Source organism: Erpetoichthys calabaricus, chromosome 1 (genome assembly GCF_900747795.2).
Source record: "Erpetoichthys calabaricus chromosome 1, fErpCal1.3, whole genome shotgun sequence".
Taxonomy (NCBI): Eukaryota; Metazoa; Chordata; class Cladistia; order Polypteriformes; family Polypteridae; genus Erpetoichthys; species Erpetoichthys calabaricus.
In genome coordinates this window covers 282,687,709-282,708,061 of record NC_041394.2, presented here as the reverse complement: position 1 = coordinate 282,708,061, position 20,353 = coordinate 282,687,709, and the positions used below count along the sequence as shown (strand labels likewise).

At 37.5% G+C, this 20,353-nt stretch overlaps 1 protein-coding gene across 11 annotated transcripts in view; it reads right to left on the bottom strand.

Moving 5' to 3' along the window:
• c2cd5 (C2 calcium dependent domain containing 5) overlaps nt 1–20,353 on the bottom strand; it is a 196,939-nt gene that overhangs the window by 62,353 nt on the left and 114,233 nt on the right. For all 11 annotated transcript variants that reach the window (XM_051930042.1, XM_051930024.1, XM_051930031.1 and 8 more), the window contains 3 exons: nt 9,015–9,078; nt 290–351; nt 98–196 (listed from right to left, as the gene is read on the bottom strand). In XM_051930042.1, coding sequence (XP_051786002.1) covers nt 98–196; nt 290–351; nt 9,015–9,078 — 225 coding nt within the window. The remainder of the gene's footprint in view (nt 1–97; nt 197–289; nt 352–9,014; nt 9,079–20,353) is intronic.

Below are 20,353 nucleotides of genomic sequence, written 5' to 3'. Positions count from 1 at the left end.
TGTTTCTGCTAAGATGGTGTATATCATCTTTCTTAAAATCTCTCACTTGTATGGTTAATATTTTACACAACAATTGTCCACAAAACTGATGCTTTACCTTTAGAAGATTTTCACAGAGGTCATTAAAACATTTGTTGAGTCCTTGATTTGTTACGTTTACATTATTTAGCCTGAACACTCTCACTGTGGTAAACATCTGCCAAAAAAAAAAAAAACACTGAAATTTAGATAAGGTAATAAATATATTGGAAAGTTCCAACACAAATTAAATTTGTGTAAGCATTTATACCTGTATACTGGATGTCCAGTTGTGAATTCCCGGCATGTTCTCAGTGTTACAGCTGTAAAAACCTTAATACAAACAAAGACCTATTAAATTTGACATAAATTTAGCAGAAATGACTCCTAGATTTCCATAACCCTTTGACTTTTTTATGTTAGTTTCTAAATGTTATGAAATCAGTAAATTAAAAACTGTACCTCTAACTGCAAAATGCATTTTTGAATTTTAAAAGTTTTTGAAACAGTACGTAATGCTTGTAAACAGAACAGAAAGTCTAAAACAATTTATACACACAGCTACTCCTGGGCAGTTTTACATGTTGCTCTGTTACAATATTTACAATTTATGAATTTCAATGAGAGGTTTTGTCATTAATAACACAAATGTACACAAAGGGTCCACAGGCAGTAGTTTAGTGCAGTACGGCATGGTAGGAATGACACCCCTCACAGCTTACTAACTGAAAAACATTCCTCTCCTCTGCCAGTAGCTGTGGCAACAAGTCAGCAGTGAGTCAAATATATTCTGTCCTCTGCTAAAAGAGAAATATGGGGTAATCAGAAGATAGATGGGCAGTGCAGAACAAGTGTTTTATATAAGAGAAGCTTGACAATTGAACAGCTATAGTGAACTGTAAATTATTTTACACATTAATTGCTTTTGTTGACTCTGCAGAAAAGAGTGGTCATTTTTAATTTTGGTGCTCAATCTCCACAAAAAATATCTCATTAGTATTATTAATTTATTAATAATAAAAAGTAACTAAACATAGTAGACATGTTCTACATTGCTCCACATTCAATGCAATCAGAAAAAATTACCACAGGTTCAAAAATGTCATTATCCATTTGCAATACCTGAAAAAATGTCAAGAATAATTTCTGAATTATTCTGGCTAAATCTGGCTATCAAACGAAAAGACCTGACACTTGTACATGAACCCAACATATACAGGCTTAAAAAGAAAAACATATGAATATTAAATAAGACTTAATGATTAACACCCTCTGTACCCCACCTTATTATCTCCCCCCTTACTCATTTACTATATATTGCCTTTGATTCCTGTATGTCTAATCATTTTTCTCTGATGATGACACATAGTAAGTTGTTGAAAGCTTAGAAATAAAAAAGTATTTTAAGATATGTGACTCATGTTCTCCCTTTGTGGATTTATTGCTATTATATTAAAATACACATATACACACATGCTTTTTAAAATAAATACAGCCATCAAGCACACATTGCTGTAAGCCAGTGATTCTCAAGTTTAGCTCTGTGGAGCACTGCAGCTGCAGGTCTACATTCCAAACACCTTCTGCTTTTATCAAGCAAGTCGTTTTCCAGTATCTTTGTTTTTTGTGTCAATCCAGAAATTACAAAATGCATTTGCTAAATTTTGATTTTAAATGTAACAAACACTGGTGTGTGTTATACTGATGTGAACTTATTGTATTGTTCTATAATAATTTTACTATTTTTATTTTTATATTTTCTCCCCATGCTGAGGCTGTATGAAATCTTTTTTTTTCTAAATTGAACACAAATGAACATGACACTAATTTAGCTTCTCCCCTTCTGTATTTAGTGTTTTTTTGCACTTGGGATCTGTACTGCTAATCACAGACTGTCAGCATTTGGATATAATTAAGGGAGCAAACTCCACATAAAAAAGGTAAAACAAAAAGAATATGGTAAAATAAAGAATTTAAAGCTATGGCAAAAAATGTAAATTTCTGAATTTCTTTTAAAAGTAAATATTGTAGCTATTTTAGGCTTTGACACTCCAGGATGTCTTGTGTCACTGCAAATGAAAACCTGACTTTCAATTACAATTTTTATAATGTTCAGTATAAACCTGCTTATAGTGTTTGCTTAATGATTTCTGATAATGAAGACAGTCTGGTTTGCCTATTATCAATTCTGCCTAATGTATGTGCCCTGGTGACCAGGACTAAGAAGCCAGGCATTTTTAATACTGCCAGTTGTGATTGTCTGCAAAAGCTTCATTTACAATGCTACCACAAAAAGATAACTAATGATTGTGACCTTGTTAATAACTGAGTGTGTATTTGCTACTATATCATACTAGCACATTTTTCTGAATGAAAAAGAAAAGAAGAAGAAAAAGGCTAGCTAACTGAGTAGAAGGAAGGTTGATCAATTGATTTGTGAAAATGGTTGGAATAAAAACCTGCTGCCACAGTTACATCCCAACCTGACCCTGCTTGAAAAGTAACCGCTCAGAGAGAATTCATCCCCGGGCCAAATGTATCCGATAACCCTGTCATACAGCATCACACCGCCACAGAGAACGAGACCAATTATCATATTACCACATGAATGGAGCTGCTTATGAGTGGGACAACTTGCTATGTTTCAAACTCAGCTGTAACAGTGAAATGGTACAGTATTTTTTTTTGTCTAATTTATGTTATTTTGAAAACTGTATCTCTGTTTAAAAAATACAAAAATTAATAGTTTCTTTATAGATTTACTTCTGAAGAGACAATCCAGTTTTGAATTAATTTCCTCACATGAGAAATACATAGGATCACGCTTAGGGCTTCCAGATAGATAAGAGGCGCGACGAGACCACACTTACCAACAGAGTCATGTTAAGAGGTAGGCAGGGATTTGCCATATGAGTGTTATGTGATATTTGTGTGGATTGATTGCAGGAGGGAGCAGTCTGCGCCTGCGCTTACCTTCAGGGGTCTGAACAGCATCCTTATTGTTAAGATCATCACCCAGTAACATTTAAGAAGGGGGGGACTGGGCGGTCTCGTGGCCTGGAACCCCTACAGATTTTATTTTTTTCTCCAGCCTTCTGGAGTTTTTTTTTTGTTTTTTCTGTCCACCCTGGCCATCGGACCATACTCCTTTCTATGTTAACTAATGTCTTATTTTAATTTCTTATTTTGTCTTTTATTTTTCTTCTCTTCATTATGTAAAGCACTTTGAGCTACTTTTTGTATGAAAATGTGCTATATAAATAAATGTTGTTGTTAAGAAGGCCATTTAAGAGCCACATTTGTGTTCTCCCTCTTTCTACTTTATTTTTTTCCATCTTGCATCCACTTATTGTGCTCACCTGCCAGTGTTTTATGCTTTCCATTTACTTCTTTCAGTTAATCAAATACATAGTAACTGTACATTTCCACTGTTTAGTTTGCTTGCTGTCAAAGCTGTGTTTACTATTTTTTACTTCAAATGTCAATAAAATACATAATTTGGCCAGGGGTGTCCAAACTTTTGCATGGAGCTGTATACCTAACCCAAAAGTAATGTTTAGTTTGCAACTGATGACATACAACATATAGTTAGGGCAGAACTGACGTAACCTCATCTTGAGTAAAAAATAGAGTATCGTGCGTCACTTTTTCAAAACATTTAAACACATGTATTTAAATTTCTATGCATTTGTAAACCTGGCCACCCCCATTCACACTCTTTTAAAGACTCCTCCGTTTGCAAGTAGTGATGAACAAGAGATTTCAGTGAAATGGAATTGTGAAATTCATGAAACTGACATTGGAAGAAAGTTATTTAGTACATATAACCAAAACCACACAATATTTCATCTCATTTAGTACCTTGTAGCAGTGCCAACACAGCATCTAAAATTCCTATCAGGTAGGATGGGTTCCTTGGGGCTAATGGAAGGACACCTTGATCAGAATACACTGAAAATATAGTCAGCAAGAGCAATGCATATCTCATTAAAGACTGGAAATGCAGTACTTCTCTTTTTTCTCTCACTCACAGTGGATTAGGAACTGCATCGCCTCACTGAATTATAGTTTTTGCACCATCGTAGGTTGCTGCATCATGGGTTTGGCCATGCCACATATCCAAAAGACAATTTGCCAGCCTTACTTTAAATTTCACCTGAAAATTGTCTAGATGTATTGGTCTAAAAGGGGTGCAAGGTCTTGCCAAACTCTTAAAGAGCAAACATTATTGTTTTTGTAGCCCCCATAAATGTCAAAAAACTCTTTTTAATAAGCTTTGTGTCTCACATTTGTAAAGTTAGACGAAAAACTAACTGAGCAAAAACTGTTAAACTGAATATGAAACAAAGCTCAGCTACCATCAAGTCAAATTTGTCACGTGTACATTGTACAATGAAATACTTACTTGAATGAATCCTTGTAATGATTGACAAAAATGCCAAACAAAAAATAATTACAAAGTGACTGTCCTTTCATGCAGATGCTGAAAAAAGCAAATGAATTGTTCTGCTGCTCCTGAAATGTGTTGGACTGTTGCTGGTTTTTGCAGTGCTTTGGTGTGCGCACAAGCAAAAGGTAACACTTGCCCATGCAACAATGTTTACTCCATCAAGATATATTACTTAAAAACACATTTCATGCAGCTTGGCTATGTTGTGTATCTGAGCAAATATACTGTATGTGAAAAGGCAAGATTTGTTTATGTCTCTTCTTCCTCTTCTACTAGAAATGTACAGTATTTTAAATAATAAGAATACATTATTACATGGGTTTAGGTCTCAGCCTGATCAGTGTCTGTGTGGGTGTGCATATTCTCATTTTTTTTTTCTTCAGATATTCTATAACCTAAACTGAATCAAAATGAGTCAGAATATGCGCTTTCTGATTTTTTTTTTCCTTCTCATTGACCTGTATGGGAATCATAAGATGGAGATAAATGCTAAATGCTTGCTGAATATTTCTGGCAAAAAAGTCAGAGAGTGAATGTTATGGAAATTGTAAACCATACTGGTTGCAGTTGCCACTTCATGGATCCAAACATTTGGGTTTGAGTCTAAATGCAGTTGTTGTCCATGTGGAGTTTGCACATTCTCGTATCTCAACATCCACAAGATGTGTGCATATATAAAATGAAAGCCTGGTTGAGTTTAAGGCAGATTGCATTAGTAAAAACAAGTTTTCTGTGTTAGGTCTTTCTTTCAGTTTTAAACAGTGTGCCGTAACACACACACATACACAGAAATTAAATAGTTTCAAAATCACTTAAGTAAAACTGTTAATACTAAGCACAAGACAGGAATACATTCCAGACAGCAGGTGGCTAACTGAACTGCCCACTAACTTGTACACTTACAGTAGTTTGAGCACCCTTGTTTATTACTGTATGTCTGTTAATGTGAATTGTTAAGTGAGCAGAAGATGAACTGATCATCAGAAGGCATAAAGTTAAAGATGACATTTCTTTAATATTTTAAGCAAGATTACATTTTTATTTCCATCACTAACAGGTATAAAATGCCAAAAAAAGTGAAAAGGGCCTGAAGCAAATGTTCCACCACCCAACATGGTCACTACTTAGTAACCCTCCCTTTTGCAATTACCACAGCTTGTAAATGTGTTTTGTAGCCAGCTAAGAGTCTTTCTGTTCTTGCTTGGGGTTCTTACTTCTTACTCTTGCATAAGGCTTCTAGTCCTGCTTGATTCTTGGGCCATCTTGCATGCACTGCTCTTTTGAGATTTGTCCACAGAATTACAATGATGTTTAGGTCAATTTTTTTTACAGATGATATGATGCTTGCTTCTAGAATTTGCTTATATTTATTTGAATCCATTCTTCCACGTGATCCTTGTGCCACTGACTGCAACACAAGCCAAAAACATGATTGATCCACCCCCATGTTTAACACTAGAATTACCAGCGCCAATGAAAAAAATTGTAATTCCGGCCCACCTTAAATCCCTTCACACCTCTCCGTCATTGTCTTTTGTCTTCTAAATGTATCGATAAGCAGCAAGCAGCCTGCTATACCATCCCCCCCCACTGCCTCAGAACGGGCAAGAAGTTCTCCCAGTTCCTGCCTTGATTTATTATCTGGGAGTGAGCTACCCAGAATTGTAAGGGGAAATAATTTGATGCATGTTTTGTGTCTACAACAATCCATGTAAACACATCGTTAAAACAGAAACGTTTTCATGTTTTAGTAATAACAAAATGTAGACATGAACTGTATAATGTGTGAAGGCTGATAGCCAAATATCAAATAAACACTTTCACAAATGGTGCAAGTACGATACGACAGCTTCTGTGGTGCTGTGGTTAGAATTCCCGACTTATAATCCAGTGGTCGCGAGTTCAAAATCAGGTCCCGGGCAAATTTACCATTTAGAGTAGTGAGCTGCTCTTTTTGTTAATATTATACAATAAAAACATACATTTAATTTGTGTCTGTAACAGCCAGTGTAAATGTATAGTACTTGTAAAAGTTAGAGAATAAAAGTGGAAAAAAAAAACAAAAAAACAGCTGAGTCGCAATCACGATACAACACCCACCCCCCCAAGATCTGACGCGGTTACGTTTTATTTGAACCTGGGAATAACTGTAGATGTGAGTGGTGTTTTGAGACAATGGACCTGGAAATTCTCTGATCTGGAGGGATAAAAGCTGACACACAAACGCTGTTGAATCTGCCTCCTTCGTATCTCAACGTCACTTGAATTCTTTTTTATTAAGTGTTATTGAGTGTTCCTGCTCACGCTGAATTAGTATGCACCTTATGGTCCATGATGTCAAAGCTGCACTGACAAAAAAACAGACATAGGTATATATGATATTTGGAATAACTCCTTTTATGACCTGTATAGTACATTTCGGAAAACATTGTGGCACTGATACAACATTATTCATATTATTCATTTTCATTCGCATAACATCTTGAGCTTGTAATCAGTCATTTTTTTTTTTTTTTTTAATCTTACCAGTATTTACTTTTGGGTGCATGGGGTTGTTTCTTTTGTACTCCAGGACATGCAGAGGAAAGAATAGTACAGAGTGGTCAGTTCCGTGCTATAGGCAATCATCAGATTCAAATGTTAACAGTTCACGCACAACCAAGGGCCCATCCTTTCTACGTTTACGACATGTGTACCTGTTGCAATGTACACACTTCTCTTTGTGCTGTGTTACTATTACACTGAAGGGGCTGAGGGGAGTGGCGGTCTTGGAACAGAAGCTTGTCGATGTTGCATCCTCTTTCGCTTTATCCATTGCCTCTTCTTGTAAGAAGCGACGACGAAGCTCCTCTGCAAGGTGAGCAAAGAACACTCTTCTTTTCTCAGTCACCCCCGTGCATGCCAATAGTTGGAGAGATGTTCTTTTCCTGGAATTCGGCACCCTTTTTACTCCAAACATACCTTTGCATATTGTGGTCAAAAAGTTCAATTTTGACTTCATCAGGATTTGTTTCCAAAATGCACCCTTCTTGTTTAGATGCTCATTTGCAAACTGAGGTGCTGAATTTTGTGGCTAGTAAGCATGAAAAGTTTACTACCGCTGACTACCATTATAGATTCTGCTAAATCTTCCTGAATGTGTTTTGCAGGGATTTTTATTTGACTTTCTAGACCTCAACCTGACCTCCACTGTTCCTGTTAACTGCCATTTCTTAATAACATTTACGAACTGAGGGAAAAGCTATCTGTAAATGCTTTATTGTCTAATCAAAGCCTTCTCCTGCTTTCTGAGCATCAATTATTTTATTTTTCGGAGTGCTAGGCAGCTGCTTAGAGGAGCCCATGGTTGCTGATTGTTGGGCCAAGGTTTGAGGAGTCAGAAAATGTATACAGCTTTGCAATTGCATCACCTGGGGTTTCCAAATGACGACGGTGAACAAGCCATAGCTCTAATGAGCCAAACCTCAAATATCTTGGGGTGCCCAAATTTTTGCACGGTGCTCCTTTCCTTTTTTCACTGTACAATTGTACAAAACAAAACAAATACACTAATCCTGCATAAAATGCAGAAAAGAAATGTGTCATCTTTAACTTTATGCCTTTTGGTGATCAGTTCATCTTCTGCATTTAATTATTCTCAGTAAAAGACATGTTAAGCAAGTGTACCCAAATGTTTGCATGGCATTGTATAGGAGTCATTTAAGTGCCATGAATCACCATAGCATGCAAATGTTTGGAAGAAAAACCTTATGCATATGTATAAGAGGTTAATAGTTAAATGTGGGAAGGTGCTACTTTTATACTTGTTGCAAGTGAAAGAACATTATGTAAACCAATAAATTGAACAGTACAGTTAGCCTTTTATTTACACGGTTTTGCAGTGTTTAATTTGTATATTGTTTCACGTCATTTTATTTTGTTTTGCTAAATTTTAAATTCATTTATATTTTTTTGATAAAAAATTCCAGTAAGTAAAACCAACCCCAAGTGGGGTATACTCATTATGAGCATTTGTCCTCTGCACATTTGTCACAACTCTGTTCTGTTGTGTCACTTTTGAGCTTTGTTCCCAATATTTGCTGGTGGCCTACACCTTCCTAACCTCAACAAACTTGTATTTGAATTAAGCAAGCTTAGACAATGGGTGAATGAATGGAGTTTATACCCCTAATACTTTCAGCATACAAGTTACGTGGAATTAATACATAATATGTAGATCAAATGATTCTACTGTGAATACTACTTAAGAACAGGAAAATACTGCTTTGTCAAAATATCTTTTAAAACTAAAATTATTTAGCTGTCAGTAAGTCTAACTTACCTATAAATCCTTAGAATGTAATATTAAGAACTATGGTGCCTTCAGTTCCTGTATTGTTTTATAATTTTAAAAGTAGATAAGTAACCTTTTTGTTAAAAACAGACAAATTATATAAAAGAACCCAGAATGACCAAATAAACTGTTTAAACTAGACAATATATTTTCATATGAATAACTAAAAAAATAATATAAAAACTGTATTTTGAAAAAATCATTTTTACCCACCTGTCGGCAGAGGGGCATCTGTTAATAAAGAAAGGATATCTTCCACAGCATCAGCATCATCAATCTAAAAATAATAAAATTAAAATCTGAGAGATCAGTACTCTAGATTACCCCACAAAGCAATATCTATGTGTGTTTTTTTTTTTCTATAAGCACTGCATCAACACTCAGGAATGTTCACGTTTTGCTCTCACTCAATATTAAAAAATGTAACATGTAGTGCTGGGCGGTATGACCAAAATTCTACATCACGGTATTTTTCAAAATTATACCGGTTTCACAGTATTTGACGGTATTTTTCTCCCATGCATGAGTGGATGTTAACCACATTTTCCACTGCAATTACTGCAGTAGACTGGCTAAGCATAACCTATTCCACTGTAATGAGACTTGTACATTGTACAAAAAAACATTTTAATGTGCACACAAGTATTAATACAGGTTTGCATGGCCACATAAAGTGATAAGTTTTCAAGGAGGTGGCACTAATGAAGAGAAGGTATCACATTGCATGACAGTTGCAGTAAAAATATAGAGTCTTTTTATTGAACAAATTTTACACACAACTTAAACTAAAATTTTGACAACATATTTTCAGCCATCGAAAGATGCATTTAGACTTAGTAAAATATCCAGAGGTACTTGTCAAAAGTTGTATTGCACTGAACATGTCTTAGAAAAGGAATAAATAGTAAATATTTTTTTGTAAACCAACTACACTTTCTGTTAATGTTAACAATCTCTGTCCACTGACACGTTAAAGTGACTTTTTAAACAACTTTACATGATATTTTCATTTTTTTTTCATTATCCACTGCTTATCCGAGGTTGGGTCGTGGGGGCAGCAGCCTAAGCAGGGAAGTCCAGACCTCCCTCTCCCCAGCCACCTGCTCCAGCTCCTCTTGGAGGTCCCCAAGGCGTTCCAAGGTCAGCCCGGAGATATAATCCCTCCAGCATGTCGTGGGTCTGCCCCGTGGCCTTCTCCCAGTGGGGCATGCCCAGAACAACCCCCCCAGGGAGGCGTCCAGGGGGCATCCTAACCATATGCCCGAACTACCTCAACTGAGTCCTCTCAATGCGGAGGAGCAGCGACTCTACTCTGAGTCTCTCCCGAATAACTGAACTCCTCACCCTATCTCTAAGGGAAAGTCCAGCCACCCTGCGGAGAAAACTCATTTTGGATACTTGTATTCGCGATCTTGCTCTTTCAATCACTACCCAAAGCTCGTGGCCATAGGTGAGGGTAGGAATGTAGATCGACTGGTAAATCAACAGCTTCGCCTTTTGTCTTAGCTCTCAATTCACCACAACGGACCGTAGCAGAGCCCGCATTACTGCGGATGCTGCATCAATCCATCTGTCAACCTCCCGCTCCATTCTTCCCTCACTCGTGAACAAGACCCCAAGATACTTGAACTCCTCCACTTGAGGCAGTAATATGTTCCCAACCCGGAGAGAGCATTCCACCCTTTTCCAGCTGAGAACCATGGCCTCGGATTTAGAGGTGCTGACTCTCATCCCCGCCGCTTCACACTCGGCTGTGAACCACTCCAGTGAGAGCTGGAGGTCACTGTCCGATGAAGCCAACAGAACCACATCATCCGCAAATAGCAGGGATGAGATTTTGAAAAAAAAAATTTTGAAAAAATTTTCTGGAAAAAAAAAAAGATTTCTGAAATGAAAAAAACGAAAAATGGAAATAATACTATTACTTCAAGCCCAGGTGCATCACACAGTATTCACCAAATAAAAATAAAATAAAATAAAACTAATAAAAGTGCAACTTGGTGATGACATCTTTACCAACTGAACCATCACTAAGGCAAATTGGATTAATATGGAACTTGCTTCAAGCTAAGCTATATACATAAATAATAAAACTGCAACATACATTTATAATGCTATTTGTGGTATAGCCCTACGGAAGCGTATTAGAGCCCACGGTGAGGAAAAAAAAAACTACATGCCAAGATTAAAGTTGACATTTCCACTTTATTCTCATAGTTTATTTTGTCATTAAAGTAGAATTTTGCAAACTAAACTTCATCCTAAAATCAATGTTTAATTTACTAGATTTTCTCAAACCCCATCATAAGTTAATGTAGCACATTAAATGCTTTGTGTTAAGTGTTCCCCGACCCAGTTATTAATCGCTACGCACTTCTTAAACTGACTTCCTCTGCACCAAGAGGCGGCGCAGGCAGCGATCGCCGCATAGAATAGAATTCCCTTAATGATATTCCTGCTCTCTGAACATATAGAATGCTAAGATAAATACTTGATATCATTTTCATTATGAAATGCATTAAAGCAGGTATTTAACAGGCACGGTAGTGTGGCGGTAGTGCTGCTCCCTCGCAGTAAGGCGTCCCCAGGTGTACGTTCAGTGTAGAAACCTTTATGGCAGGTGTGACGAGGTTTCAGAAAACTGGATGTATGAATGGGTATCGCACAGGTTTAACTGAAATATTGTGTAAATGTTAGGTTCGTGATCTGGTGGTCGGACAAACAAACACAGAATTCAATGGCTGTTCTTATGAGCGGGCTTTCTTTATTGCATGCGTACGATCTCTGTCTAACGTACCAAACCCCCAGTTCCTATCCTTCCTTTTTCTTTCTCCACATTATCAATCACCACACGATAAACATCTTTGTGAAATTAAAACTAGTTATACACTTAGACCACGGAGTGCTCAGAACTTTAAAAAAAATCTTCGTTATACATGTTTAATTATGCCATCCATTCAGGGTTGCGCCATTCCCAGCAAGCATTGTTTGCGAGGCAGGAGCAAATCCTGAACAGAGCGTAGTGCAACCTCCACGCCACCGTGCCCCCACAGGATTAATACATGCTTTAATGTATTTCATCATGAAAATGATATCAAGTATTTATCTTAGCATTCTAAAAATGTTCAGGGAGCAGGAATATCATGAAATGAATGTATTCTGTGTGGTGATCGCTGCCTGTGCCTCCTCTTAGTGCAAGAGGAAGTCAGTTTAAGAAGCACGTAGCAATTAACATGGCTTGGAGAACACTTAATACTAGGCATTTAATATGCTACATACTGTAACTTATGACGGGGTTTGAGAAAATCTAGTAAATTAAATATTCATTTTAAGATGAAGTTTAGTTTACGATGTTCTACTTTAATGACAGATTGCGACAATAAAGTCAACATGTCGACTTTAATCTCCACATAAACAGTGAGAATAAAGTAGAAATGTCATCACACTAATACACAGTACCCAGGTATATTGCATAGTACTGAAAAAAAATAAAACAAGTACAACTTGGCTTGCAGTATTATCCAGTAGTATAGAAACAGTATTCACACATTTGAACATAAAGGTCCACATCTGACCTTTTAAAACCAAAGTATCTCCAGACAACAGACACGGCTCTTTTTTTTCGGCAAACGTTCTTCTGTGTCATTATGTTCAATTTTATCATCTGCTATAGCTTCAGTTTCAGTTTCGAATGCTCTCTGTCCATTTTTACCATTCAATACCTCCACTAACACATGTACTCCGTTGCATGCGTGTTTAGCAGTGCAGCAGTAAAAAAAGGTCCCCCCTTAAACAGTTTCCCGCTACGCCACGTTCCGAAAATTGTCTAGGCTGTTTAAACCGGTGTTGCGGTATAAGAAAAATCCATATCATAACAAAAATAAAAAACGGTTTTTGGTATGAACCAGTATACCACCCAGCACTAGTAACATGCATATAATTCTCAAACCAACTTGATCGTATTGTTGATCATGGGGTTTGGGGGTTGTTGATTATTGGAGCAACAAACTGTAGAATGTGGAGGAAAACCTGCATAGACATGGGGAGACTGTGTCTCTTCACACAGAAAATTACCAGACAGAGGATTTATAAATTTATCTATGCATACATGCATTCCGGACGTGTTTATATCCAATACAACTTACAAAAACAATTTAAAAACAGAAGTGTGCTTTTCCTGTGGCATCAAGCACCAATATTTAAAGATGGTGTTAAATGAAAAATAACTGAACAATTAACCTGTTCTTATGCTGTCCATAATTGCTTTGTGATTTATGATTATTAAGGGAATAAAATAGCAAACATTCACAGTAAAACATGTATAGATGAATCTTGTGGAGGGTCATTTAACATGTAAGATTTTTTGGGAGGCTTCACAGTGGCAATGCATCACTGAGAAACCCTTTTCTCTGTGTCATAGTGCATCTACAAGTGCACATAATATGCAGGCTTAAGTACACTGTCTTGTAAATTTTGTAAGGATAGAATGCTAGCATGGTCTCTTCTACGTATCTTTGGTTATGGGAAGTGGATAAAGTGGATAAAGTGGCTGAACCATGGCTACAAGCAAAGCTTGTTATTATCACAAAATCTTTCAAATTCTGACCCTTCAACTTGGATTTAAATGTGTATGTTTTTTTTTCTTTGCAATGGTGGTCAGTATAGTCTGAATTAATGATCTGAGGGTGAAAACAGAACTTGCAGGATTTGTCCTTTGAAGGTAAACCAATAAATCCATCCATCCATCCATCCATTATCCAACCTGCTATATCCGAACACAGGGGTCTGCTGGAGCCAATCCCAGCCAACACAGGGCGCAAGGCAGGAACCAATCCTGGGCAGGGTGCCAACCCCACCGCAGGACGCACACGCACACACCCACACACACACACACACCCATGCACCAAGCACACACTAGGGCCAATTTAGAATCGCCAATCCACCTAACCTGCATGTCTCTGGACTGTGGGAGGAAACCAGAGCACCCGGAGGAAATCCACGCAGACATGGGGAGAACATGCAAACTCCACACAGGGAGGATCCGGGAAGCGAACCCAGGTCTCCTTACTGTGAGGCAGCAGCGCTACCACTGCGACACCGTGCTGCCCCACCAATAAATCAGCTGAAAAAAATATTTTACAATCCTCAGTATTTACCTAATCTGCAGTCAAAAACAAACAAAAAAAACTAAATGCATCTCATTCACACACTCTCCTCCTACAATACAGCAGGGTTAGTAATAATAAAGTGAAAAATCACACATTACTCTGGCATCTACAAAATGACACACCAAGTATTTTTCCAAAACCATGCTATAAATCCTAAGAAAAGAATATTAGTATTTAGAAATATGACGAGCTCAGGAGCACTGTTCCAGACATTTGTTGAGCTGCAACTTTGCGAACTTAAGATGTATTACCATATTCCTTTAAGGCACATGTAGCTTTCATCTGGTTACCCCACCAATGGGGTTTAATTTTAACCTAATGGTTAATCTAATAATGGTGAAATGATGAACTGTAAAATTCACCAAGTTAACAGGGAAATTATTAGCTTGTGTTATTTGCAGTTCCTTGGAACATTATACAGTATATATGGTTGTTCATGAACTCCTGGTAAAACTGAAAACTGTCTTGAATGGTTTCCATTTGTAAACTAATTAGAAAATGCAATTTGTTTGGAAAAGTCTTTATAATCATTCTTGTGCTGTACAGCAAGTATAATTATAATTAGGCACAACTTATGCTGTAGCCTGTTGGAGTATTTCTTTTTACAGAGATAAACAGGGATAGGTTGAAAAGTAAAAGAACACTTTTTCAGGGACTGTGTGTTCCCTATAAAACACATTACTCAAACCTGATGGGTAGCAATGATTGATTCTCTGAGATCACTGCAACTGTTGTCCTTTGTCATAAACCTGAATGTTACAGAATAACTGTCAAAGGTTCTGCCTAAATTACAGAAGGCGTATAATTGACTAGTCATAAACTAATAATACTTATTTGAAGCATTTGGTTCAAATGACCTGCTTGACTTACATACAGTGGAACCTCGGTTCACGACCATAATTCGTTCCAAACCTCAGGTCGTAAACCGATTTGGTCGTGAATCGAAGCAACTTTCCCCCATAAGATTGTATGTAAATACAATTAATCCATTCCAGACCGTACAAACTGTATGTAAATATATTTTTTTTTAAAGATTTTTAAGCACAAATAGTTAATTACACCATAGAATGCACAGTGTAATAGTAAGCTAATGTAAAAACATTGAACACCACTGACACAAACACCCAGGCTCCCTGCTCAGCTGCATGCGCAGGCTCTCTCTCTCTCTCTCAGAAGCACGCGAGCCCTCTCTCTCTGTAACATTGCAGCAGTTCGCACTATAGCCTTACAATCCGATTGTTGTATAAACACTTTTTTTTTTTTAAATGAGTTTTAAGCACAAGGGGGAAAAAAAAGGAACATTTGAACAAATCCGAACTTTATTTAAAAGCCAACCAAGACAGTAACATTGCAGGAGTTCACGCTAATAGCATTACAGCCCGATTGCTGTAAACACTCTTTTTAAATGAGTTTTAAGCACAGGGGGAAAAAAGGAACATTTGAACAAATCCAAACTTTATTTAAAAGCCAACCAAGACAGTAACATTGCAGGAGTTCATGCTAATAGCATTACAGCCCGATCGCTGTAAACACTCTTTTTAAATGAGTTTTAAGCACAGGGGGAAAAAAGGAACATTTCAACAAATACAAACTTTATTTAAAAGCCAACCAAGACAGTAACATTGCAGGAGTTCATGCTAATAGCATTACAGCCCGATCACTGTAAACACTTTTTCCATGTGCTTAAAACTCATTTAAAAAGAAATAAACATTTGAAAAAAAGAGAAAAGTAACATTGCAACACTTTCTTCTCACCACTCTTCACTTGCTTAGAAGCCATGGTTAACTGCAAAAGCACACAAAATACTGTAGAGCACAAAGAGTTCACAGGTAAAGCACGCACGTCTGACTGAGAACAATGAACAGGGAGAGGCTTAACATGTGCTTAAATACAGTAATTGGCGCGCACGAACTAGAAGGGAAATGAAATAGAGCACAAAGAGTTCACAGCGAAAGCAAGCACGCACGTCTGACTAAGAACAATGCAACAGGTGCGGAAATCATCGGCGCGCACAAACCGAAAGGACACTGGCTTGTTCGTATACCGAGTGTGTGGTCGTGAACCGAGGCAAAAGTTTGGCGAAATTTTTGGTCGTAAACCGAGTTGTATGTGTACCGAGACGTTCGTGAACCGAGGTTCCACTGTATATTTTTTCACACCTGACTTATGTAAGTTGTTATATTTTTGTTGAAAATATAAAGAAAAGCCAAGCAAAATGACACCTTTTATTGGCTAACTAAAAAGATTACAATATGCAAGCTTTCGAGGCAACTCAGGCCCCTTCTTCAGGCAAGATGTAAACATTACATAAGATTACATCTTGCCTGAAGAAGGGGCCTGAGTTGCCTCGAAAGCTTGCATATTGTAATCTTTTTAGTTAGCCAATAAAAGGTGTCATTTTGCTTGGCTTTTCTCTACATTCATAATGGCTAACACGGTACAACACCCTAGTACTACTTGAAAATATAAAAAAGAATGCAATGTGTTAGGTGTTGTTCGTTATTTAAGATTGATTTGTCTAACTTCAGGACTTTGTAAGTTATCAAGGATTGTTGCTTATGTCAGTGCATATAAAAACACACAGAAATTAATACTTATGTTTTCACATAACAGTAGATGCTGCACTGTCAATACGTAATTACATTGCGTCCATATTACAGTACCCTTGTTACTTCATTCTGTATAAATGTTGAGAAAAGAACACTGTTTTTCCTATTACTGATGCCACAGGTGTGCTCTTGCATAGTACAAGTAATGAACCTCCCTCAGGCGATCAACCAATCTCCAAATATTGAGACTTCTTACAAAATCCATCAGCTCTGACAAAAGTAAGTTTACTCAGATGTAAAGAACCAAGTGTCACCTGAACTTCCTGAGACTTCAACAGCTGACAACAGATGGGAAACATTAGCACATGCCTGTAGACGTTTCCCAGGTGTAATATGACTGTACAATGGAACCGTGGTTCACGAATGTCTCGGTACACATTCAAATCGGTTTACGACCAAAAAGTTTGCCAAACTTTTGCCTCGGTTCACGATCACACACTCGGTATACGAACAAGCCAGTTTCCCTTTTGGTTTGTACATGTTCAGTCTCTCCCTGTGCAGCCAGTGAGAGAGAGAGAGTGCGCGCGCGACACACACACACAGACACACAGAGGCAGCGAGAGAGAGAGAGTTGGACGCATAAGGTAGGAAGGAAGTTAAAGAATGCACTGGGCTTGATTTTGTTTTCACTTCTGTTTACAGCTATCGGTTCGTAGTGTGCATTGTTGCAATGTTACTTTTCTTGGTGGTTTATTAAATTACGGATTTTTTCAAATGTTCATTTTTTTCCCTGTGCTTAAAACTCATTAAAAAAAAGTGTTTTTAGCCAGCGGTTGGTAACGCTATAGCGCGAACTATTGCAGTGTCAGTTTTCTCTGTTGTTCAAGGTTTTCTCAGTGTTATTCAATGTTTTTACATTTAGTTTACTATTACGCTGTGCATTCTATGGTTTAATTAACTATATTTGTGCTTAAAAACCTAAAAACAAAAATATATTTACATACAGTTCATATGGTCACTGCTTCAGTTCACGACCAAATCAGTTTATGACCAGAGTTTTGGAACGAATTATGGTCGTGAACCGAGGTTCCACTGTACTTTCTTTATATGGACTTGCTCTCACTGTATGTGCTTTCCCTATTCTTCCATTACATGTTCCTGAAAAAGCACTTTAATGAAAAATGTAAACGCAATACCACTAGACAAATGGAAATGCAAAACTCTGTTATAAAGTTATAACATTATAATCAACTACAGACACATACAGGTAAAATTCCATTACAACGAACTCACAGGGACCTAAAAAATATTTCATTGTAACGAAAATTTTGTTGTAATGAGATTCTGTATTTGTTACTATAGTGCTTTCTTTAACTTGTATCCAGGCGTTTGCAATCATTTCGATAGCTTCTTTCGCGTTAATTTTAATCTCCTCCTACCTACAAGTTATGCTGACGAGAATTTTTCTCAGCATTTCCTTGCGATAATACACTTTCAGGGTGCGAATTATGCCCAAAACCAATGGCTGAAGCGCTGCTGTGCAATTGGGTGGGAGGAATTCAACGTGAACATTATCTAAATGTTGAAGCATGTTGTGAGCTGCACAGTTATCAATCAGGAGCCGAATCATTATTTCTTCTTCTTATTGTGAGGTTTCTGAACTCTTTTGAGACCCCTCCCCCCACTCCCCCACTCCTCTACTCCCCACCCAACGGGAACAACACGTTGAAGTGCGTCCTGACGCATGATTGCAGAGTCTGTTTGTGGAAGATTGTTTGTTGGTTGCTGGGGAAGGGCAATAGGAGGCTCACAGCGCTGCAATGAAGTGCCACAGAAGCAAATCATAAAAGATCATGTTTGCGCTATAAGTCCCTGTCTTGCACCCCAAAACACAAGGCTTAGTCTCAGTACTTTAGCAAAACCAGCTTTATTCAGCTTGAACCAGGAGCGGCACAGTTATTTATCGTAGCGTGATCTGCCACTCTGCTATACACAGACACAGCAGTCAGGCAGAGTTGTGGCCAGGTCAGTGATCAAGTAATCCTGTTACAGTATTTGCATTTACAATTTACGTGCTCCTAACCTTGCATCACCCCTCGAGATCTTTTCTGTTGTGAGCTGGGGGGCAGATCGCACCCCTACAGGTTAAAAAAAGACGCTGAAAGACTACCTTCACATTGCTCCCTTGCTGTTGGGCTTACTTGCGGCTGATCTATTGCATGATCTGCGCGGTACTTCGCAGACTTAAAAGTCCAAAAGCACCTGTCATTGCGGATTGTTTGTTTGCCTTTCTCTATCTCTGTCCTTCCCTGCTCATGACGCGCACTCCTTTGAAGAGGAAGATATGTTTGCATTCTTTCAATTGTGAGATGGATTTGTCATCACCATCTTGTCAAGGAGCACGTTTAAACTTTTGAAAAAGAGACATGTTTGTTTGCAGTGTTTGAATAAAGTTCCTGTCTCTACAATCTTCTGTGTTTCTGTGCAAATCTGTGACCCAAGCATGACACTGTTTACTTTGGCAGAAAGATGCAGCATATCTGCTATTGCCCTGTACAGATGCGGAGATCGCACTTCGGGACGCTCTTCGGCTTACTGTCCAGTTGTGAGGTTTGTATACTCTCTTGGGACCTCCCACATTCTCTTGAATGAGTGCCGCATTAATATGAATGTTTCTTGAACGATAATCACAGATACAAATAAAAACGGCTTTTTCGACGTCTTCAAATGCAGCAGTTCACATACGTTTGCAACCCGAGATTTTTCTACTTTTTTTGCTCTGTCTTTCAAGAAAGTTGACAGCGTCGATAGTGATAGCAAAATTCCAAATTCACTGGCAACGTCTTTTTTCTTTTTGCCGCAATCGAGAGCTGCAAAAAGTCTTTTTTTTCTAATATGAACTGTTATCGTTTTTTCGTGTCTGCGGTTTCTATAGGAGGGTGACAATGAGTTAAATTCCAATGGATGTTTTTCAAATGTTGACGATAGGTATCACTGAAAACCACAGGAAACAAAAAAGGCAAAAAAATAAAAAAAAACAGTATGAGGAAAGTTCGATGAAAGAAAAAAAAATTACAGTGTTTCTGTTTGGGGATCATTGTGCACAACTGAGCTGCGGCCACAGAACTAACTGCTCTGTGGATAATTCATTCAAGCATTTCAAGGTCTTTTGTGCACTTCGTTATAATGAAAGTATCTGCTGAATGTACTTCGTAGTAACGAGATTTCTATAGACTCGTGTTATATGGGGAAGCTGTCGGGACCACTTTGTTTTAATGAAAATTTCGTAGTAAAGATATTCGTTGTAACGGAATTTTACCTGTAGTATATTTTCCTTAAAAGTGAAGCTCCATTAGCACAAACAAATCAGAATTTCGAACACAGTTTTATTTTTTCCTTTTTCCGTAGAAGAAAATGTGCTATTTGTAAAAGATTTCAATCCAGACACTTTAATATTTTGTTGAGCCAAAAGTGGGACTGAATACTTAAGAGTGTTTACACTTTTTCCCCCAATGTCACATAAAAAAAGAGATCAGAACAAAACTGCAATGGATGATATGATATACAGGGTATATCTTTCATATTTGGTAAAATTAAAGAATTGAATTGGTCAGTATATGAAATACGTTTTTTTAGGCACTGCACAAAACCTCCCTAATAGCCACAATAACAATTAGTGTATATAAGTCTGCTAACTCTCTACAGATGGAAACTAACAAGGATCAGAAAGAAAGATTACATTTTTCTCAATAGATTTTGTTTTCCTGCAAAACTTCCTCACTGTTTTCTGTTAATAATCTATGATATAATAGTGCTCTCAATATGGAGAATAAT